This window comes from Neophocaena asiaeorientalis, unplaced genomic scaffold, assembly GCF_003031525.2.
Source record: "Neophocaena asiaeorientalis asiaeorientalis breed wild unplaced genomic scaffold, Neophocaena_asiaeorientalis_V1.1 scaffold226, whole genome shotgun sequence".
Classification (NCBI taxonomy): Eukaryota; Metazoa; Chordata; class Mammalia; order Artiodactyla; family Phocoenidae; genus Neophocaena; species Neophocaena asiaeorientalis.
The window spans coordinates 8,231,748-8,256,177 of NW_020173037.1; the positions used below are offsets into that span (position 1 = coordinate 8,231,748).

At 42.0% G+C, this 24,430-nt stretch overlaps 1 protein-coding gene across 9 annotated transcripts in view; it reads right to left on the reverse strand.

The window, feature by feature from the left end:
• The window catches only part of ASPH (aspartate beta-hydroxylase), a 262,524-nt gene that overhangs the window by 159,988 nt on the left and 78,106 nt on the right, over positions 1-24,430 (reverse strand). For all 9 annotated transcript variants that reach the window (XR_003002936.1, XR_003002933.1, XR_003002935.1 and 6 more), the window contains exons 10-13: positions 21,909-21,941; positions 16,927-16,965; positions 16,324-16,359; positions 11,420-11,464 (exon numbers count right to left, since the gene is read on the reverse strand). Coding sequence is in view for 2 of the 9 variants with exons in the window: in XM_024742547.1 (XP_024598315.1) it covers positions 11,420-11,464; positions 16,324-16,359; positions 16,927-16,965; positions 21,909-21,941 (153 nt within the window). In the remaining 7 variants the exon portion in view is untranslated. The remainder of the gene's footprint in view (positions 1-11,419; positions 11,465-16,323; positions 16,360-16,926; positions 16,966-21,908; positions 21,942-24,430) is intronic.

Sequence of the window (24,430 nt, forward strand, 5' to 3'; positions counted from 1 at the left end):
GCCAGCCTCTACTTTTGTTGCAAGGGAAACGAAGGGAAAGAGAAGTGCAGGTCTTGACTTTTGCAAAGAGTGGGTTTTATAACAATGGTTGTATACACACTAGCCAGTGCTTCAGGAGGTATGAGGATATAAAATAAAAAGACTTCTAGATCACTACTGAACTTTCTAGAGTTTCTGATCTTATTAATATATACCCTCCTTATCAGTACAGGCAGTACATCGGTTAGTAAGCTGCACTCTTGGAGGCATCAGGGATACAGGATAGAAGAAAAGCATCAAAAATCTCGATCTCCAAGGAGCTCTCTCTCTGCGGTACCAGCAATGCCTCCAGGAGGGCTGGGAGTCTCCACACCCTCCAGTAATCTGTTACCTGACACATGGCTAGTGTAATTTTAAAAATCAAGCATAAAATGCAAGTTTCTAAGTTGACTAGAGAAGACGGGTAGGTGCTGGTCATGAAGAAAAGTTTAGGGCTCTCCACAAATCTTCCTGCCCCTGGGGGGAAACCAAGGAAGGAGGAGTGGATTGAACTGGTCACCTTTTAAATAGGTGTGGGAGGGCCCTGGCCAGGTGCGCTCCCAGGAATCAGGGCCACCGCGTTTGTATCTCCTGCAATGCAATACCTAGGGTGGGCGAGAGGCTGCCCTAAGAAGGCCTAGCCCAATCATTCCGGCCCCGGGACGAAAGCTGTGGGTTGTGTCCTCTTCTGCCCTACCTCACATCAACATGCTGAGATCCGAGACTCGTGTTTGGGTGTGGAAAATATACAGAGCAGGGAATTTTAGCTTCTCGGGTTTTCAGTGCTTAAATTTAGCTTAGGGAAAGTTTTCTAAGAGATCCAGCTTACCTCACTAGCATTCTGCACAGCAGAATAAAGCGTAACTTTGCTTTACTTTACTCTTTGTACACAGGCTTCCCTGGGAGATCTCAAATGGCCCTCGATGCGCCAAAAAGGAAAATGATTTATTAAAATTTAACTGTCTGCCAGGCATTGTTCTAAACACTTAATGCAGATGACCCCATTTAACTCAATCAGCTCTGAAAGGTAATATTAATTCTGTAGATCAGGCAACTAGCTTAGAGAGGCTAAGGAATCTTGCCAAGGGTTGCAGAACAATTAAGACCGATTCAGAAGGCCACACTCTACAACAATACTACGTTAGTCATGCTCTGTATATTCCAACAGTGAGCAGTCCATACATAAAAGGGAACTCTACACTCAGTCCAACCCAGAAAATTACAAAAGTACAACCTCACCGGTAACTCGAATTTAGTGTTTAAATACATACGCGAAAAGTAAACGATGTTACACGTTCTCTAACTGTACTAACGTTACTTTTTCTTTTTCTTTTGACAGTCCAGAATCATTTTTAAAATCAACATGAAATTAATGGATAAAATGCTGAAAATCAAACATTGTTCAAATACGTGGGACAGCACGGCACACATCTTCATGGAACAAAAACATTATGATGTTTCTTTGCTGACAATCCACAACTGCAGAGCACTCAGTCTCAAAAATCTACAAAGTGAGTCAACGTGTCAGAATTTGAAGCCGTTATTAAAGACAATCAGTGTGGCAGATATAACGGATCACTAAACTACTGCCTACAGCACATGTGGATGTGATGAGGTAACTGAAGATAATTGAGAAAAGCTGCATTTAGTCTTTCTTTTTAAAACTATACCACATATGAAGATTTCAAACTTACAAAACATTGTGTTGAATACAAGGTCATTTTCATTTTTATGAAAGAAAACGATGTGGATTTTGATATAATTTAATGAGCATTTCTGGTATACCCACTATATATCAGATACTGCGCTAAAAAATGGGGATAGGAAAATAAATGACTCATTCTTTGTTCTTGAATAGCCCACAGTAGAGTAAGAGAGACAAAATGATTGCACCATGTGGCAGAGCCCAGTTAGTCGCTCTCCTATGTCCAAGTGGACTACTTCCCCAGGCCACTGCATCTAGACGGTGCACATGGCCAGTCTCACCAGCAGAATGCTGACACAAAAGTGATGTCTGCCGCTTCCAGGCCAGGCCCTACGTCTCCTGTGGCATCCTCCACACTCTCTTTGTTCATCAGTTAGCACAGAGCAGGGGATCTGCAGCCAAAGCCAAAAGGAAAAAAGGAACGGTGGACAGGTGGTTGTGTGGGTCAGAGCCCACACCTCCCACCCAGAAAGAGACCCTTTGCTGGGATAAACCACTGTCCTTCGGGGGCTGTCTGTTAAGTTACTAGACCCTGACCAATAGACAGTATAATGTAAATGTAGTTTTCAAAATGAAAGCACAGCACAGGGAGCTCTAGGAACATGAGAATGAGGCCCCTAAGTGATGGTGAGGGGGGAAGGGAGGGAGGGAATTCCTAGAGGAGAGGCAACTGGAGACTCATCCCAAAAGATAAGCAGGATTTACCTGGGGTGGGGGAAAATGTGCCAGATTACTACATTGCATGTACCAATTTAAAGGGTACAGTGGAATAGAGAAGGTACTGGACCAGTAAGCAAAGTGGGTTTTCACCTAAAAGCAATGTAGAGCCATTCAAATACTCCCAGCAATACTCCAGACATGATCAGATTTGCAGCTGTGAAGTCCTCAATGCAGAACAGTCTGGAAGAGTTGGGAGCTAGAAAAGGCAGAAAGGCCAGTTAACTGGTCTGCTGCAGTTTCCCATGGTAGGAATGAGAAACGCAAGGTTTGGCGCAGAAAAGAGGAAGCAGATCAAAGAGCGTGTGGAAGCATCAAAGGAACTTTCTGACCAACTAGACAAGTGGTAGAATACGGAGGATGAGAGGTCATCAAGGAATGAAGGATTTCCAGGTTTCTGGATTAGATAACCAGGTGAATGGCGGCACCAGAAATGGAGAAACAGGCTACAGGAGAATGGGGACGAGCAGATGTACAGAGAATAGGCTGGGCTCGAACTGCATACGGGACATCAAGGAGGTGAAGTCCACAGGCTGTTGGATATTGAGTTCTAGCAAGTTCAAGGCTAGAGGTGTGTGCTTGAGGGTAGCTGAAGCCATGGAATGGATGAGATCCGATTGAAAGGCCAGAACCCTGAAGCGCCAGCACACAAGGAAACAGTACTGGGGGCACAGTCATGTGCTGGGAAAGGTGATAATGGAGACTACAGCACAATGATTCCTTCTAAAGAGGTGTCCTCAGCTCCAGCTGATAGCGAGCAGATGTACAGAGAATAGGCTGGGCTCGAACTGTATATGGGACATCAAGGAGGTGAAGTCCACAGGCTGGTGGATATTGAGTTCTAGCAAGTTCAAGGCTAGAGGTGTGTGCTTGAGGGTAGCTGAAGCCATGGAATGGATGAGATCCGATTGAAAGGCCAGAACCCTGAAGCGCCAGCACACAAGGAAACAGTACTGGGGGCACAGTCATGTGCTGGGAAAGGTGATAATGGAGACTACAGCACAATGATTCCTTCTAAAGAGGTGTCCTCAGCTCCAGCTGATGGTTGCCATGTGGGAGAGTAAAGCACAGTGTTCTCAGAGCTTCCGATTCCTTTTTCCCTTCTCCCGGGTCTTCAGGTACCGCTGCAGCGCCTGCTGCGTGAGCTCCCGGACGCGCATCCGACCCTCTTTGCAGGGCACCACGGTGCCGGTGCTGCCGAGGCGCACGGTCACTTTCATCCTGGCCCCCGGCGACCGGGCTGGTGTGGGCCGAACAGGTGTCTGGGCCGGCGGGCGTGGGCGGGCACAGAGACCCCGGGGCGCCCCTCCGGGCCGGGGGCTCGCAGCAGAGCCCCTTGGCCCTGGGCAGGCGGGAATCGGAGAGGAGGCGGCAGCGGGGAGGGCGACCCCCCAGGTGGCGGGGGGCCGGGGACGCCGCAGTTTAGGGCCCCGGCCCTGGCGGCGGCGGTGGCACACGGGGCCGCAGTTGGGAGGAAACTCCGCTGTGCGCCTCGCTCTGGGCTCCCGCCTACTTTTTCTTTTTCAACACTATTTAACATTATAAGAAAAATCTTACTAAAAAGAACAGGATCTTAATCTTTTAAAAACTGTCATACAACCATTAAAAAAAACCATTTTGCATATTCAATTATTCTGAACGCAATCATATTCCAGCTACTGCGCTAATCTGCCTACTGGCCAGTTCTTGTCGGCAAAGCTAATCTCCATCCAGGCCTGTGTGTCCTCCCGAGTTCCTTGTCACACTGGCATCTGTTCACCCCGCGAGACCCAGGCCTGGGGCTCCGCTTCTCCCTGACCCAGTCTTCACTAAGTCACGTGGTCCCCTTCCTCTCTCTCCAATAGCGCTTCCCCAGGTCAGGTCCTATCACAACATCACCTGGACTATTACTCCTTAGTTACCTGACTGCCCTCCACCAGCTCGTGGCCGCCCTCCAATGGCTTCCGCCTTCCACCTGGTGCCCACCTGAGCACTCTAGACTCTAGGCCATGAAGGACCTCAGCCAGCAGGCATTTCAGCCTCTCTGACCCTCAGTCTCCTTGTGTGCAAGCAGGGTAATAACACCCATGTGCTGGGAAAACTCGACTCCTTAACTCAGCACTTAGCAGAGTAAGTGCAGTCAGGAAAAGTGGTCTGCTTAGCCTGAAAGTCTTTTTCTAAGAGTTTCTTCTGGGCATATCGGAAGAGAAAACAACACTTTCTAGAACCCCAGAAGCTTCGTCCCTATGTGTCTAGTTCTCCTTTTCTGCCCACAGAATGAAGATCAGAAGAGAACCTTCTGTGCCCTATGCTGCCCTTCCAGCTGCTCCTTGGTCCTCTCAACCAGGCTGAAGTTAATATCCCCACCGTGTGATGGTCAATAGAGGATCAGAGGGTACAGGGGAGGGGAGTGGCCGCACCAGGGAATTATCAGAACTTCTAGGTGCCGGACAAAAACCTACACAGGATGGATGCAGGGGCTATTTCATTTTCATTCTGCTCCCCAAAATGTAGCATAATAGTAAATGTTAAAATAAATAAATAAACATTACCTACTAGAAATAGGTTAAGAAAGAGGTTGAAGGTACGCCTTTATGATTTTAGTCATCAAAAATGCTATAATATTCTAAAATACTAGCAAGTATAAAATGAACCAATTTTGTTATGTAACAAAACAAAAAATAATATACTTCAAAATAAGGACAATGTAGAGAAGAATTCTGCATTTTACTGCACTCAAATAACATTCAACAGAAGATGATTACATTATTTTTAGAAAATCCATTGATGCTGCCCAGCTTGGCATGTATCTGTAAAGACAAGACTCATTCATTGAGATATTTGGAATTAGAAAGTATTTGAAGTTGACCACAGCATAATGAATCTTCAATGTCCAGAGTTCTAGAGATGATTATATACAAAAATCCAGCAAAATTTATTCTACGCATTTATCAGTTCTATGTCACTCCTAAGTTTCCCTAAAAAAATATGGCTTTATAAAAAGTAGTCTTCTATAATTCACAATACGGAGTAAGAGCTTTAGGAGATTCTGAGTAGCAACTCTGTATTACCCAGATCACAGCTTTAGAAAATTATTGCTTCTTTACTAACATATTACTTTGGGTTTCACTACACTACGGTTCAGCATAACTTACTACATTGTACCGATGACCTCTAATGAGAAAAATATAAAATCTCTTTGATTTTGACCCTAAAAGCAGAAAAAAATGCCACTTTATCTTAAAACAATGTGAACATGATCAAGAGCTCCCCGGACACACAAATGAAACCACTTCTTAGAGTTTTTTTTTTTTTTATAGCTCAGGGTCCTTTCAAAATGAGGGTGTAGCTACCTTTTTTTTTTTCTCTAACAAATGAGTATTTTCATCACGGCGGCTATTTCTGAGCCACAAATTACTCACACTAAAAATAGAAGAAATGCTTCAGCGTGGAAAGGAAAGGGCTCAAACATTGTCAAACAGCAGCGGGCCTCTGGCTTGTGAGCACTTTTCACACACCCTACATCACCCAGCCAGAGGCCCTGTGGACTTTGATACACGGAGCAGGCTTCGGCGTTGTACGGGCGTTACTTAACCAGCCAAAGGCAGAACAACCTTTACGTTATGCACCAGTAATTGATGAGACTTTCTAAAATTTACACAGATACTCACGGGACTACAGCTATTCTACAATCGCTCTGAGGTGTGGAAAAGCATTTTTGCATGATATAACAGGCCATTCCTTTCCCCTGCGTCCTAACAATAATGTTCCCCCCTTATTTTGAAAAATAAATTAACCATGATAATTTAAACTTTTATTGAAATTTAAAAATTTTCTAATTAACAAGTTAAAAGCTACAGGAATCTCAAATGTTGAGCTTTACCCTGAATACTCGAAGCTAATGTAGCAATTTTTTATAAAGGTATTGCTGCAGATATATACAACGCAAATCTTCACAGCTAATAATGACCCCATCAGTGTCTTTAAGACACTCTTAGTGGTTTTAAATCATGTTTCACACAGTGTATACAAGTCAGCCCAACAGTTAGTGTTAATTACGGATAAGAGATATTAAAACCCTGCCATGACAATTGCTGCTACATCATCAATACGATTATTAACTATTGTCTGAAAAACACATAAATGCAGGTAAGACTAAAAGTTGTGTCACAAAAGGAAAAAGAAAAGAAATCCAATGGATCCACTAAGGCTATCAGAAAAGGACATGCAGGAATGTAACATCACATGTGATTTTTGTTTCTAAAAGAAAATACACTAAAATGCCAGTGGACTATGGTCCATTCAAAACATCTTTAGTGTTCATTCCCAAAGATCTTGGTCTGCTCAGAAATTACTTCACAAGATCTATCCCAGCCATCTTTTGCAGCGTATGGGTAAACGGGTCCTCCTGTGGTGGTAGGGGCAGCCTTTCTGAAGCTTTAAGTATCTGCAAAGATAAGGGGAAATCTAAATTAAAGGACCAACTAGACATAGACTGCGAAACCGCTTCATTTTTACTCTACTTTTAAAAAACCCAGCAACAGAAGTAAATGCTGTATTGATGTTTTTAACAGCAACAGGGTAACAGAATGATTCACTACCTAGAGTAGTCCCTGGGGGCCCTACTACTATGAAAGAAACTACTACTATGAAAGTAGTTCCTACTGCTTTCATTGCAAAGCTAATGAAAATTAGAGGTTCTCTAGAGCATCTGAGAATTACAACTGAATTTTAAAATGTCAGTCTTTTGAGAAATACAAGCATTAAATTTCTCCCATCAGTGTTTTCACTGTATTAAAAAGGAATGCAATAGACGGGGGGGAAAATCTAGTATGGCATTTGAAACACAAATATAGGAAGGATTTTCAAGGGGCAAGAGGATACTGAAGTTGCAGTTAAAATATATTACTTTAATAATCTTATATCAATTTTAATGTTATTGAAGATATAAGTGGTTGGTAAAAAAAGTATACACTATTTTAAAAGAAGTAAAATTCATTCCTGTCCAACTTTCAACAAATATTTTCTTATTCCGAACTCTAGTGTCTGATTTATTTTACTACCACAGCACTGGATCTATGTTACAATTAGAGTAAAAAAGGCGTTTGTGCACATAAAGGCCCAGTCAAATTCCGATATAATTTCTAAAGCTGGATTGTGATCCTTCCTTCCTCCCTCCCTCCCTTCCTTCCTGCCCTATGCTATGTATCCGTCTACATGTGTGCATACGTGTGTGTGTGTAACCAGAAATTATTATGTAAGCAGAATTATTTGGTGCTAATGAGAAGTAACTGGAAATTATATGTATACTTTTGTACATCCAACAGAAATGAATGTTTGTCTACCAAAAGACATGTATAAGAATATTCACAGCCGCTTTCTTCGTAACAGCCCCAAACTAGAAATAGTCCCTGCAGCCATAAACATAGAATGGAATTTTTAAATGGAATATTACAGTAAATAGCAGTGATAAAACCAATAACTATAAATATCAAAGTGGATGAAACTCACAGTCATAATGATGAGCAACAGAAACCAGTCACAAAAAAAGTGTATATATATGTGTGTGTGTTTACTTGCGGTTCTATTCAATCAAATTCAAAGACGGGCAGATCAATCTATGATGACACAGGTCAGAACAGTAGTTATCATTTGTGGGCGTGTTACTGGGGGAGGGGAGAGGGAGAGACCTCCAGGGGCTGGAAGAACTCTGCGTAGTGGGTACAAGAATGTATCACACGTACAAGTCCATCAGACTGTACCCTCAACATGTGAGCACCTCCCTGTGTGTAAATTATACCTCAACAGAAAGAGTTTTAAAAGATGGGTTTGACCTTAGGTTCTTTTAGAATTTAACTGTTAGCTGGATTGTGAGGAATAAGCATTTCTGTAACCTGTGCAATCAAAAATCCTGGAGACCATGGGAACTTATTCAAAGAATAACAAGGCAAATAACGTAAAAGCTCAGTTACAATTCTGAATGACTCAAATTATGCCCCTACGTATTTGAAGAAGTCTCCACTCAGAAGTAGTCCACCAAGTTGCAAACCCAGCGACTCCGAATTCAGGCCAGTGGTCTCTGCTACCCTCTGTTCCTCCCGCCTTCCGTATCTCCATTAAGGTTCCATCATTCATCCATTCAAGCCAGAAGCACAGGAATCAAGCTCGACTCTTCCCCCTCAACCAGCCCGTCTTCCACCAAATTACCTCCACCGCCAGGGTCCGTGAAATCCGTCCCTGCTCTGCATCCCTGCCACCAGTTCCAGGTCCCACCACTTCTGCTTAGATGAACACATCTGCCCCCTGACTGGTCTCCACCTCCTCACGGGACCTCCTCTGTTCAAATCTGGATCTGATCACACGACTCCCCGGCTTGGAATTTTTCTGCTGCTTCCCTGCACTTTCAGGCCCACATTCAAATTCGCAAACATCGTTTACGGGATCCTCCGAGAAGCGCCGCCTGCCCGTCCACACTGTCTACTTACACCTGTACCTGGCACACCACCTTGGTCTTTGTGCTGCAAGCACTTGCCGTGCCCACCCCGACGTGCGAGCTCCTTCACTTCCAGCAGCTCCTCAAGGCTCCGTCCAGCACGACCACACGTGGGAGGTCTTGCCTCACGCTTACACTCCGGGCCCCAAAGTCGGCTTAGTTCCCCCTCCTCTGGGTGCTGCCCTGTGTACCACTCTGAGAAGTTAATGACGCCCTATTGGTTGCTATCCCCAGCTGTACACCCACAGGATGGGATTATCACAGCGATAAGTACGTTACTATGAACTTTAATACGCAATATTAAGATTGTATAACCTAGTCGTAGAAAGATCGGAGAAGGCAAAGTAATCATCAGTTAGATTCCGAGGGCCAGGAAAAACGGATACCCAGCATTTTGCAGAGGGCCTCAGTTTGCGTTTTCCACTGAATAAGGAATTTTAAAGATTGAAAGGTAGTAAGGAAATGGGTCCCACGATTGTTTCCTCAGTTCCTGCATCACATAATTCAACACTGTTGCAAAAGCAGTCACCTTATTGTACAAAATAGAGACCGATTTATGAATATTATTCTTTTGTAAGATTGAATAATTTTAAAAATGTAATATAAAGTAAGAATAGGAAATAAGCAAACCCAGTGCAATCATTACAAATAATTATTGCTGACTCTCCGCCTCACGTCCTCTTTGGTAAAGGTCAAACTACAGCCGTGCAGTGCATCACTCAAATTTTTATGACACCAGAATGTAAGACAAATGCATGACAACTGACAGGTTACAACTCCTTGATCAGGTCTCTCAGAATTTAGCTTCTCTTGATCCACCTCCGAGATCAGGCTAATTAATTACTAAACAATAAGAGCCACGGCCACCATTTACTGGGAGCTCATTATGTGTCAGGAAATATGCATATGAATCAAATCTTCATTTTCATTTACTTCAGCTGTTAAACATCTCATCAAAAAAGGCACCTTATTCCAGCCCCCCAACCACTTAGTATTTTGTATTTATGTTCCAAGGAAATTCTTGGACTGCATTTATAAAACACCAAAGTAGAAGCACAGAACTTTTTGGTCAGAAAATATTATTACGTTTCATACCTTCATTCAAGTCAGGTAAATATTTAAAAATATCAACTATAACTAGAAAAAAGTCAGTGTTGCAGAAACTCGTTATTTTTAGGAATACTTATAAAACAATTTTCTTGAGAGGAATGGACAGCAATCAAAATGCAAATTCAGTAACCTGCCCTGCATGCTCAGGTTAGAAACAAGGCACTCTGTGAAGAATTGCTCAACAACAAAGAGGAAATTACACAAGCAGGGCAGAAACATCAACCTTCCTTGCTCTGTGCATCTTTCCTAAACACAAAATAGACTCATATGCCCAGTAGTCATCTTGTAAAAGATCAATTTCTCCATGGATTTCTTTTCTCACTCATATCACAATACCAACTATGCAGCTCCTTTAGTATTCGTATATATTTTAAATGTACAACACACCACAACTATCAAAATCTACAACATCCCAACTGTTAAATAAGCAAATATGAGCTGTGGTGTAACTAAAAACACTCTGATTAGAAAAGGTTTCTTTCCTCTTGAAATTTTGTATTTCACTAAATTTTGGAAGACACAATTATTTCTACCAAAATCAGTAATACGAATGTACATCATTGCTACAGAATTCACATTAAGCGTCATGTGAAAAACGTGAGTAAAAATTGAACCAATAAAGGACACAGGAAGAAAACAAATGGAAATAAAACAGAGACAAGAAGAAATACAAAAATCCTCTCCTAATGAAATATTTTTTTCCCAGTTTGAAAGCAAGATGTTTCTATGTTAATTTCCGATTGCAGGTATGGTCAATGTCATCTCTGAAACGCATCTGAAAGCACAGAACTCATTGATGATGAGTTTAAACTCACTGATGATGAAAGGGACATACGGGGGAAGGGAGGAAAAAGCAGAGGGACGGGTGTAGCACAGTGGGCTGGCAGGAAGGACTGCCTGGGTCACGCAGGGCACAAGGGTGCTCTCAGGAAGATGGGGTGGGGGGGAGGGGGGCCAATGTCACTAATTTAAACACGATTAAACTTTTATCTGAAGGCAAGTCTGATTCCACATCCTCCATCAGATAGCCTGTCAATCAGAACAAAAGGAAAAAAAAAAAAAAAGCCTAACTTCCACTACTAGCACCATCTATAATGGAAGCCTACCTAACTTCCACTACTAGCACCATCTATAATGGCAACAATCATACAGTACTGTGATCATGAGTACTCCTCAAAGTCTAGCTCAACAAATATGTACTAGACTCAGTCTGACGTCTATTTCCTATTATTTTGGCTCAACTGACGAAAACACGGAACAGTTTCTTTTTAAATTTAGGTATAATGAATCCTCCTCTCTCAGGAATTCTACTCTTCATAGAATTATTCCAACTAGTGTATCAGCAGCATCTTTTAAACAAAAAAGGAAAAAGCGATACATCTGACAAAATGCCATACCTGGTGGTACTTCTCGCTGTTCCTCCGCATGGGGCACGTGTACCTCTAAAATAAATAAATCATAAAACACTGCATTACAGATTGCTGACCAGTATTTAAAATACAGACCACTGATCTTTAAGTTACAGTGATCATTTTTACAGACTTTTTTGGGTGTTCAATTGCAATTATCATAAAACATTAGGTTTTTCCACCATCCCAACACAGAAAAATTAGCTATAACTTCGTAAAATGTTGTTTATTTCTCAACTGTCCTGAACTACAGACTTTAAAACATTATCTGCCTAACTGACTGACCTCAAAACTCAGTCTGGCAAAGGAGATATGAACTAAAACCTAAGTTTTCACCACAATTTTGCATCAGACTTGATAAGAAAGCTGAAGAAAGACATTTAAAGCATCTCATTTCTTGTTAATGGCAAAAAAAGTCAAATTGAAACCGAACCTTAAAAATATATCACTATCTTCAATAAACTTGTTTTTGAAAAATAATACTCAGGGTTAACATATTCTAAAACTAGCCAGAAATGTGGATATGAATGTTAACATCTAGTCTTTTTCCTTGGCGACTTCAACCTACTTACAACTAAAGAAACTGTAAGCCTCACCACTCAACAGTATAATGATATATTGACCTGATTCACTCTATAAAATTACATCACGTTTACATCTTCATCCCAACCAACCCCTGTCACATTACCGTAATCGAGAGGTAAGACTGCTTTCCGTTTGCTCAAGATTTTTAACAGGCTTTGGTCAAAAGGAGGAATTTTTATTAGCGTTTTCTAAAACTCAAAATATTTATGCAGCTATTTTAATCAATCTTCTTCTTGCATTACTTTGCTTCTCATTTTAAGAATGATACATGCTCAAAACAGTTGGAAATATTTTAGATAAAAGTAAAAAGGAAACAGAAAACTATCACACATATTCTCCTTGACCCCTGTTAAGCTTCTGGAAGAGTTCCTTCTCCTAGTGGCAGCACCATGAATGTTCACTAGCTTTCGGTGTTGTGACTGGCTTGTTCATGGTTTGCCTATTTATTTGGTTCTTAATAATCTAAAGACATGTTAGAACTTTACCAACTTGACCAATATTTTTCTCAGAATTTCTTTTACTTTTGTCATTTTAGGTATATTTGAAAAACTTGTATGCATCGTAAAGTATTAACCACATCCGTTGTTATTTTCATTCCTGATGTTATACTAAGAGAGACATTATTACTGTGATAAATTTTCATTCAAATTTGTTCTGAGAAAAATGTACGTTTAACAAACTTATCTGAAATGTATTTTGGTAATGATATAACAAGATTTTTTAAAAGAAATAATTCGTTATATTAGCACAACCTGAAAGTATTGCCTATTGATAGAGCCTACTTTTTCTTACTCCAGGACTTTGTAAACCCACTTCAGTATGGCTTTGACCCCCATCAATTTACTCAAATAGCTTTTGCTGAGATCACCGACATTCTCCACATTGCCAAATGCGATCGATGCTTTGCAAGTCCTGAAATTCCAATGGCAGTAGCACAGAACATACTCCTCCTTCCTTCTGCTCTCTTTCCCATCCTTCCCTGCTGGTTTTCTCACTGGCTATGCATGCTCCCTCAAACGTCACAATGTTGGGATTCCTCAGAGCTCAGTTCTGGAACTGCTGGTCTACTCCCTCTGCACTCACCTCCAAAATGATCTATTTCCATGGAATTGGCACCATCTCCATGGGGATGGCTCCCAAGCATTCATATCCATCTCAGATCTCACCCATCGAGCTCAGACTGGCATATCCAACTCCCTACTTGACGCCTCCACCTGGGTATCTCACATAATTCCTGAACATAAAATACCTAATATGGAATCTTTGATTTTCTTCCCTAAACCAGGAAAGAAAATCATTTCTTCTCAGTAAACAGCCCTAACATCCAACAGTTATTCAAATCAAACCAAAGGCCCCTTTATTCCTCTTTACTTCACCACCATCAGGAAGTTTAATCAGTTGTAATTCTAAAATACATTTCAACTTCAAAACTTTCCCCTCCATTTCCACTTCATGGTCTTCCTCCAGGCCACCATGATCCCTTCTCTGGATTAGGACTCAATAATTTCCTAACAGGGTGGTCCCTGCTTCCCTTCTCGCTCCATCCAATCCATTCTCTAAGAGTACAAGTAATCTTTCAAAACATAAATCAGATTATGTCATATCTCACAAGTATTTCCATAGATTCTCACTGTACTCAGAAAAAAAATCCAAATTCCTTACGAGGTCTTCCAAGGCCCCCAATGATCTGTCCCATCTCTTTACTGCTTAAGCCAATTCAAATTCAGTTTTCTGTTACCTGTAGCAGAAAGTAACCTTACTGACACAGAAGGGTTTAAGCACAGGACTGACATAGCCAGATGTGTACTTCTGAAGAGCTCATCCTAGTGACACTGTGAAAGATGGATTTGAAGGCGACAAGCGTGGAGTTAAGAAGACTAGCTAGCAGGCTACAGCCATTGTCCAGGAAGCTGATGAGGGGCTGAACTAGATTACCAGAGCTTCAGAGGAAAGAATAAATCTGAGAAATGTTTAAGTAGACTATTCAACAGGACTTGGGGTTAGCTATAGAGAGAGGGGGAGAGGAGACAACACCCACATTTCTGGTTTGGGACCCCGAGGACTTATTGATGCAACCAGCCAAGATGGGGGAAGACAAGGGAAGAGAAGTTTGGTGGGCGAGTGACGATGACAAGTCTCCTCTCGTTGTGCGCTCAAGTGCCACAGGAACAGAGAAACTGCGGGTTGGACCAGAGGCACACAGTCCAGAGCCCCACTGCCCAGCAGAAGGAATTCCCTGAGCAGCCTCTGTTACGCCCTCTACTGGCTGATCAAAAGGCTTAGGAAAAAAACTGTATATTTTTTTTTCAGTTCATCACTAATGATTTTTTTTAACATTTTTATTGGAGTATAATTTCTTTACAATGGTGTGTTAGTTCCTGATTTAAAACACATTTATGGCTTCCTTTGCTGTACTAAAGCCTTTAAGTTTCATTTGGTCCCATTTGTTTATTTTTGTTTTTAGTTCCATTTCTCTAGGAGGTGGGTCAAAAAGGATCTTGCTGTGATTTATGTCATAGAGACATCTTTAATTTCTTTCATCAGTGTCTTACAGTTTTCTGCATATAGGTCTTTTGTCTCCTTAGGTAGGTTTATTCCTAGGTATTTTATTCTTTTTGTTGCAATGGAAAATGGGAGTGTTTCCTTAATTTCTCTTTCAGATTTTTCACCATTAGTGTATAGGAATGCAAGAGATTTCTGTGCATTAATTCTGTATCCTGCTACTTTACCAAACTAATTGATTAGCTCTAGTCATTTTCTGGTAGCATCTTTAGGATTCTCTATGTATGGTATCATGTCATCTGCAAACAGTGACAGCTTTACTTGTTATTTTCCGATTTGGATTCCTTTTATTCCTTTTTCTTCTCTGATTGCTGTGGCTAAAACTTCCAAAACTATGTTGAATAATAGCGGTGAGAGTGGACAACCTTGTCTTATTCCTGATCTTAGAGGAAATGGTTTCAGAAAAACTGTATTTCTAATACAAAAAAAGGCAAAGCCAAGTTGCATATTGTGAGGTTAGTTCTTTTACATAAAACAATATATGTGGGTTGGGTTGGATGAAGTTCTTTCTAGGGATTCTGAGTTTCCATTTTCTAACCCTAATTGAATAAAAATACAGACTCAGTTATATTTTCCATAGAGAACTGAGTAATGGGAGGTGGGAGAAAACGTGAGTGCCATCCAGCCTGCTCCATGGATGATCAGCTTAGACAGAGCGGCCCACAGCTCCTGTGCTGGGGTCTCTCCCAGCAGCAAAGTGGACAATGAGGGAAGTTCTAGCATCCTCTCTCCTCCTCTCCCCTTCCCCCTCCCCACCTTCTCCAATTCAGTTGACTGTACTTTGTCTAACCAAGCTCAGAAGCAGTAACATTTAACCTGAAAACTGACAATCAGTGGATCATAAATGAATTCTAAGATTAATCTCATGAGCAAAATTCCCCATGACATGTTCCTTGTGAGCACACAGACTCCAGGGTCAACTGCCGGCCCCAATGCTGGATTGAAGACCAGCCCGGCCACTCTAGCTGGAACCTGGGCAGCCACCTGACCTCACCTCAGGCTCTCAGTCCTTCATTTGTAAAGTAAGTACAATGCTATTTGCCCAGGCTCCTCTTCAGTGCCTATGGTGAGAAACAATGGAAACAGTATATGGGAATGAGCTTTGCAAACTGTTATGAACTTCAGAAATCTAAGTCGTGTCGAAGCACCACTATGTAACATATGTAACAGGTTTTATTTTTCTGAAACAAATCCTTCAGGTTCAAAAAAAGTTTTTCCCAGCTGAGTATCAATGTAAAGGACGCAACTATGAACACTGTGGTTCATGTCTCTTTTTGAATTATGGTTTCCTCAGGGTATATGCCCAGTAGTGGGATTGCTGGGTCATATGGTAGTTCTATTTTTAGTATTTTAAGGAACCTCCATACTGTTTTCCATAGTGGCTGTATCAATTTACACTCCTACCATTTCAACCCACCTCTGCCTATGGATAACTCCTTCCCACAAGACCACCTCCTCCTATTTAGGGTGGCCCTCCTCATCCTAACAAGTTACTTTCTACTATACGATCCTGGTTTTATCTCCATCACTGCACTTCTCATAATCTTTAATGACTTCATCATCTCCTTGGCCACTAGAGTTCCAGCTGCAGTGAAAACAGAATTCCAACTCTCTTATTCACTCTTGCCCTCCTAGCCCCTGAGCACTGTAAAGACAGCAAATAGTAAGGTGTAATAAGTGCTTGTTGAAAAAATGAACATAATTTTAATATAAAAAGTAAAATCATGTCTATAAAATTAACTTACCTTCTAAAATTGTGTTTGAGTCATCTACAGCATTATCTAAAAAAAAGCAAACATGTCTTACATTAACTCATCTTCACTAGGTCCTTAAATGAACATTTCCACTCAGACCTAAATTTGGCTCTTTTTAGATTGGGGCTTCTTATAGAGACACTCACTAGAATATCAACTTTAATTTCTAAATTATATTCAAAGAAAACATCAATAGGCTGGCATTATCCCTGCTGACATAAAACTTACACCATAAACAGGGAATAAACATATCAACATGATACAATTACTTCCTTGGTGACTTGAGAATGTCTTGTATTTCTGACTAAATCTATCTTTTTATTTCACATCTTTTTTGGAGTATAAATGCTTTACAATGTTGTGTTAGTTTCTGCTGTATAACAAAATAAATCAGCTATATGTATACATATACCCCCATATCCCCTCCCTCGTGAGCCTCCCTCCCACATTCCCTATCCCACCCCTCTAGGTGGTCCCAAAGCATCGAGTTGATCTCCTTGTGCTATGGAGCCTTTGTTCCACAAGCTATATTTATTTTCACAAATACAAGGGGAGCTGACTTGCAGGAAACATCTGCTTAGACAAATACCTTACCTGAATTTTCTGTCCCTTCATTTTCCGATGGCTCAAACGCTGCAAAGTACACAGAAAAAATAATCCTTGAGCACCGTGTAACTCCCATTAAAACACAACATTTGCAGTATGGTTCAATGTCTAATTTATCTTTGAACCTCTGGGTCTCAGTCACTGGGAAGCGGCAGGTTACAGAGTAAAGCCAGGAAGAGTTTGGTCTGGAGTAAAACAGGCCTGGTATTCAAATTGCAGGGCAGCCACTTTTAGCCAGAGGAGCAATTATATATGCTTCCTTCTTGTAAAATGGGGAAAATTAAAGCTCCTCCCCAGTCACTTTTTACCTGGATCCAGTAATTTGTCTACCCCAGGGTGATACTGAATTTCATTTTTTTATTTGCTTCGTGACTGTAGTGGAGGCTCTGAGTTACCCGTGGCTCAACCCGCTTTTCACTCTGGGTCCAAGTTTTTACCAGGCAGATTCTCTACTTTGCTTAGGGAGCAATGCTCGGATCTTTCACTTGGGGCAAATGGCCTGCCTTCAGTCCCTGAGAGAAAGAGGGTTCTGCGGGCAGGTCTTAATCCACTACTTTAACCACAGTCCAGGCTCATCTCTCTCTGCTCCACTGCAAAGGAGGCCCTTGTCTCGGCTGCGGTCTCCCCTCATGCCTGGCTGGCTCACTGCTTTCCTAGCCAGCCTGATCCCTATTTTTCCATCTTCCAAAATGCCTGAAAATTTCTGCTACCCTAAGCGCAAACTGTGTTGTTTTTCTAGCATGGTTACAAATATATTCTCCTTGTTCATTTAATAAAGAAAAAAATTTGAACATCTACTGTATTTCAGATATTATTACTAGTGCTCAGGTAGAGCAAGGTATAATTTTTAACAGATCATTTTCTATCCTTTTGGTGGCATTTGGAAGACAAAGGAGCAGTGAATATTTGCTCACTCTGTCACCCTCTGTCACCCTGAACGGTGCCTGCATTTAATATGCTCAAGTCTATCAACTGAAAAACAAATAAACAAACAAGTCTTTTCTTTTTGCTGTTACTTTAATTTTATTCATTTATTTATTATGTCCTTTATTTTTTATTGAAGTATAGTTGATTTACAATGTTTCAGATGGATAGCAAAGTGATTCAGTTATACGTGTATGTGTGTGCGTGTGTGTGTGTGTGTATTCTTTTTCAGATTCTTCTCCATCATAGGTTCTCCCTGTCCTCTCCTTCCTCCATTTCACAATCTAATTTCTTCAGAGTCATTTGCACATGCTGTCTCCTCACTTCCTCTCCTCAACCCACTCCAGTCTGTCTTCTGGCCCTGATCACATCCCTGAAAATGCTCCCCTAAGACCTCCCACGAGCACTCATTTAACCCAATGGACACTTCCTGCCTTTACTGTATCAGGTCTCCTAGCAGTTCCTTGTCCTTGGACTCCAATGTGACCACACTCTCCTTTGAGTCTTTCCTTTCTCCTTCTCAGCCTTCATCACATCACCTTTTTCTTACCAGGCATTAAATGTTGCTTTTTGTCAAAGTCCAGCCATAGATCCTCCTCTATTCCTGCTCTCTCCTCTCTCCTTAAATGATCTCAGCCTTTGGCTTCAATCACAATGCACATTCTGATGATTCTCAACCTCAACTACGAATAGACTTCTGAGATCCAAACACCATCCATCGGCTAACTTGGTATCTCCCCTTGGATGGCTCAACAGGCACTATCGGGATGTACAGATTGTACTCGTGACCTTCTGGCCCCAAGCCTGTTTTCCAGTCTCACCGTTTTAGGAAAAAGCACCCCATCCACCGGGTGCATAAGCACAACAGTGGATGTGGTTCCCGACACCTTGCTCTCTCTCCCCAGCTACACTTGCACATCCATCCTCGCCAACTTTATCTTCTACTTCTCACCTTTGTCCACTTCCATTCACCTTCACTGCCACCACCCTGGTTTAAACCACTATCATCTCTGTCCAACTTCTGTCCACTGCAAACAGCTCTTGCCAAGGTTACCGGTGAGGCCTCCATAGCACGAGACCCAAGGCAGGTCTTCAGTACTCACTTGGGTGGGTCCTCCGCAGCCCAGGACATGGCCGAACACCCCTTTCTTAAAACTCATCTCCTCTGATGCCTCATTTGGCAGAGATGTGACTCAGTGAACATCAAGTTTGGATAATTGCAGTAACCTAACTGGTCTCCCCACATCTACAATTTTTTTTTTTTTTTTTTTTTTTAGCCACATGGCACAGCTTGCATAATTCTTAGCTTCCCTGCAGTGGAAGTGTGGAATCCTAACCATCGGACCACCAAGCAATTCCCTCCCCACATCTACTCTTGTCTCTCCAATCTATTTGCTATGTTTTAGACAGATCAATCCTTACAAAATGCACTGCCCTGGAACAGTGTTCCAAGGTGGAGATGAACGCCCTTGACCTCTGGACCCGGACCATCTCACAATCTCAGCCCCAGTCTCTCTTATGCTCAGCACTCCAGACACATCTTCCCATCAGCAGCTTCATTCTACGTTCCAGCATCCTTTCCCCTGGGCTTGTCAATTGTTCTACTCTTCAGCTCATACTTCAGCCTTCCCTGGTCCACAGACTAGGTAGGGCCACTTTATACTCTTGTTGTACACTAGACTCATTCTTGCCAGTACTTAATGTAATTGTAACTGAATACTAAACTAAAATGATTTGTATGATTTCTACCCCGCTGCTAAAATACACAGTCCATGAGAATATGAGCCATGTGTGTTCTTCACTGGAACTGCCCCAGTGTCCTACATTTTGGACACAGGCTACATGATACATATGTAGTATAAGTAGTGCATGAATAAACAAATCAATTAGATGGTTAAGACTGCACTGTCATTTGCCAGGTGATTCCAATGTAGGCTTAATGCTTTCCAGGACATTTTTTATGTGGAAAGCTGGTTCCCTCTACAGCCTTAACAAGCTTTATGTTTTCCAGGTCCTAGAATTTGGAACATTTAATACAGAATATATTCTGTTCTCCGACTGAAAAATGGTTTTCTTTTCACCCGACTTACAGCTTTATGTGTGTGTGTGTGTGTGTGTGTATGTGTGTGTGTGTGTGTGTGTGTGTGTGTGTGTGTGTGCGTGTGTGTGTGTGTATGTGTGTGTGTGTGTGTGTGTGTGTGTGTGTGTGTGTGTATGTGTGTGTGTTTGTGTGTGTGTGCGTGTGTATGTGTGCGTGTGTATGTGTGTATATGTGTGTGTGTATGTGTGTGTGTGTATGTGTATGTGTGTGTGTGTGTGTGTGTGTGTATGTGTGTGTGTATGTGTGTGTATGTGTATGTGTATGTGTGTGTGTGTATGTGTGTGTGTATGTGTGTGTATGTGTATGTGTATGTGTGTGTGTGTATGTGTGTGTGTATGTGTGTGTATGTGTATGTGTATGTGTGTGTGTGTATGTGTGTGTGTGTGTGTATAATATATATATATTTGGTCACTTGGTTTCCCTGTCTGGGTTCCTGAACTGCACAATGGTATCTTTTCAGCACATAATGAAGAATCCTTTGTTCTCTTATATCTATTTGATTTGAAAAAGCTTATGTTCTATAACAAGGTAATTCAAAGTATCTCATCAAAACTTGATGACCCCTCAGGTCATATTTTTACCCTGTTAACATTTTAAATTATATTTATTATGACATTCTTCCTATGAAAATATCTTTACTTTCACAACATCTTTTTTAGCATTTTACACTTCTTGCAAATTTGATTTTAAAGTTCTCTAGATCTAGTCTGCAACTTGCATTCCAAACATGTTCTTTCCAGCATATTTAGAAAAACACCACAGTGACTGGCAGAAATTAGAAAACTATCTCAAATCCCACATCTACGTGCAACTTCTAAATTCCTATTTTCTCCTTCAAATTCAAAATTAAAAAAAAAAAATCTAAATTCAATTGTAGTGGCCAAGTTATAAAAAAATATATATTAGTCCCTAGAGATAGACTGCAGGATTCTTCCAATGGGATCCTTCATATCCCATTAGGAACAGCCACTGTGGATGGTGATCTTGGTAGGGTCTAAAATTTTAAAATCACATGATTAATAAATCAGCATCTTAGATCTACATGCAGCCCTTCCTAATTTTCTTCACTTGAGATTCACCAACTGACATGAGACCACAAATGTTTTGGAAGTAGAGACTCTATATTATTCATAACTGAATGTCAAGCCCTAAAACCATCCAGCACATAGGAAGTCCTCCATATCTGACTCAAGCACTACACATTTCTTCATCCTTCTTGTTTCAAAGACAGTTATACCCAATGGGCTTCTTTCCTTCTACAGAGTCATCTTTGAAGGTATTAGAATAAAAACGATCCACCATTGGTATTTTATCACTTCTTAGTCATGTGGACTTATGCAAAATTACTTACATTCTCTGAACCCTACTTCTTTCATCTGGGAAGTAGTGAAAACATAGTCTACTTCACGGAGTTTAATGAAACAGCATGAGAGGTGCTGGGGCAACAAGAGGAGCTATAACTGTCTAAATCAGAATCTGATGCCAGAACTATCTTCTTTATGCTGCCTTGAAGCCTGGAATGAAGTTCTGCTACACCTTTCTCCATGCTGGCAGATCAGTCATCTTCATTTAACTACAATGAATCTGCAGAAGCAGCTAGAGTAGTTAAATTCTGACTAAAGTAGTCTTTCAAGCATGGGACTTATTTTTCATTAAAAGAGAGCTATGATTATAAAGTAATGAGATGTGTTTTCTTGAATAATTTGTAACCACTTCCTAAGGCACCTTGCAAAGAATTTAAGAAACAATTTAGGCAATGGCAGAACCACTGGAATAGGTAGACAATCTCCCCAAGTAAACTCTTTGAGAACTACCCATTCATTTGGATCTTTTAAGTTATGGTATAATATTTATAGCTAAAATACTACTCTCCATACTTCACAGTCAAACTCTGAGTAGATTTTAAAACAAGTAGGTAACTTAAGGTCAAGAAGCATTTTCAGACCTTGCTCATCATACTCTTGGTAGGTGATGTCATCTGCAAAAAAGAGAGTAAAACCAAAATAAGTACCATTTATTTAATAAGTATTGCTTATTACAATATTACTTGAGTCATTCTGTGTAATTGCTTAGCTAAAAAACACAACTTAATCTCAAATACAGAATTCGGTTCCTTTAAATATTAATGTTTGCACAATCAGTGAGAAATGCCTCTGGCCAAAAAACAACAAGAGGAAAGGGCAGGTAAATTATTTTCATAAAATTTCCTCAGATTGGCGGGGGGACCTTCAAGATGGCGGAGTAGTAAGACGTGGAGATCACCTTCCTCCCCACAAATATATCACAAATACATCTACATGTGGAACAACGTCTACTGAACACCTACTGAACACTGACAGAAGACCTCAGACTTCCCAAAAGGCAAGAAACTCCCCATGAGACTGCACAGGGCAAAAAAAGAAAAGAAAAGAAAAGAAAAAACAGAGACAAAAGATTAGGGATGGGACCTGCCCCTCTCGAAGAGAGCTGTGAAGGAGGAAAAGTGTCCACACACTAGGAAGCCCCATCACTGGCGGAGACGGGGGGTGGAGGGGGGAAAGCTTCAGAGCCACGGAGGAGAGCACAGCAACAGGGGTGCAGAGGGCAAAGCGGAGACATTGCCGCACGGAGGATAGGTGACGACCGGCACTCACCAGCCAGAGAGGCTTGTCTGCTCCCCCGCCGAGGCGGGCGGGGGCTGGGAGCTGAGGCTCGGGCTTCGGAGGTCAGACCCAAGGGAGAGGACTGGGGTTACCTGCGTGAACACAGTCTGAAGGGGGCTAGCGTGCCACAGCTAGCCTGGAGGGAGCTCAGGGAAAAGTCTGGAACCTCCTAAGAGGCAAGAGACCATTGTTTCAGGGTGCATGAGGAGAGGGGATTCAGAGAACCACCTAAACGAGCTCCAGAGATGGGCGTGAGCCACGGCTATCAGCGTGGACCCCAGAGATGGGCATGAAACGCTAAGGCTGCTGCTGCCGCCACCAAAAAGTCTATGTGCAAGCACAGGTCACTATCCACACCTCCCGTCCCGGGAGCTGAGTAGCCCGCCACTGCCAGGGTCCCGTGATCCAGGGACTACTTCAGAGGGGATTCAGAGAACCACCTAAACGAGCTCCAGAGATGGGCGTGAGCCACGGCTATCAGCGTGGACCCCAGAGATGGGCATGAAACGCTAAGGCTGCTGCTGCCGCCACCAAAAAGTCTATGTGCAAGCACAGGTCACTATCCACACCTCCCGTCCCGGGAGCTGAGTAGCCCGCCACTGCCAGGGTCCCGTGATCCAGGGACTACTTCCCCGGGAGAACGCACGGCGCACCTCAGGCTGCTGCAAGGATGCTGCAACGTTATGCTGGCCTCTGCCGCTGCAGGCTCGCCCCGCATCTGTACCCCTCCCTCTCCCTGGACTGAGTTAGCCACAGGCCCCAAATCAGCTGCTCCTTTAACCCCATCCTGTCTGAGCAAAGAACAGACACCCTCAGATGACCTACACGCAGAGGCAGGGCCAGATCCAAAGCTGAACCCCGGAAGCTGTGCGAACAAAGAAGAGAAAGGGAAATTTCTCCCAGGAGCCTCAGGAGCAGCAGATTAAATCTCCACAATCAACTTGATGGAACACTGCATCTGTGGAATACCTGAATAGACAACGAATCATCCCAAAATTGAGGCAGTGGACTTTGGCAGCAACTGGAGACTTGGGGTTTGCTTTCAGCATCTAATTTGCTTCCGGTTTTATGTTTAATCTTACTTTAGTATTTAGAGTTTATTATCATTGATAGATTTGTTTACTGATTTGGTTGTCCTCTTCCTTTTTTTTTATAGTTTTCTTTCCTTTTTCACTTTTTGTGAGTGTGTATGTGTATGCTTCTTTGTGTGATTTTGTCTGTATAGCTTTGCTTTTACCATTTCTCCTAAGGTTCTGTCTGTCGGTTTTTTTAGTATAGCTTTTAGTGTTTGTTATCATTGGTGGATTTGTTTATTGGTTTGCTTCCTCTCTTCTTTCTTTTCTTTTTTTAAATTACTTTTTAATTTTTTAAAATATGTTTTTATTTTAATAACTTTATTTATTTTATTTTTTCTTTCTTTATTTTTTTTTCTCCCTTTTCTTCTGAGCCATGTGGCTGACGGGTTCTTGGTGCTCAGGGCGGGTGGCAGGCCTAAGCCTCTTACGTGGAAAAGCCGAGTTCAGGACATTGGTCCACCAGAAACCTCCCGGGCCGATGTAATGTCAAACAGGGAAAGCTCTCCCAGAGATCTCCATTGCAACACTAAGACCCAGCTCCACTCAACGACCAGCAAGCTACAGTGCTGGACACCCCGTGTCAATCAACTAGCAAGAGAGGAACACAACCCCATCCATCAGCAGAGAGGTTGCCTAAAATCATAATAAGGTCACAGACACCCCAAAACACACCACCGGACGTAGTTCTGCCCACCAGAAGGACAAGATCCAGCCTCATCCACCAGAACACAGGCACCAGTCCCCTCCAC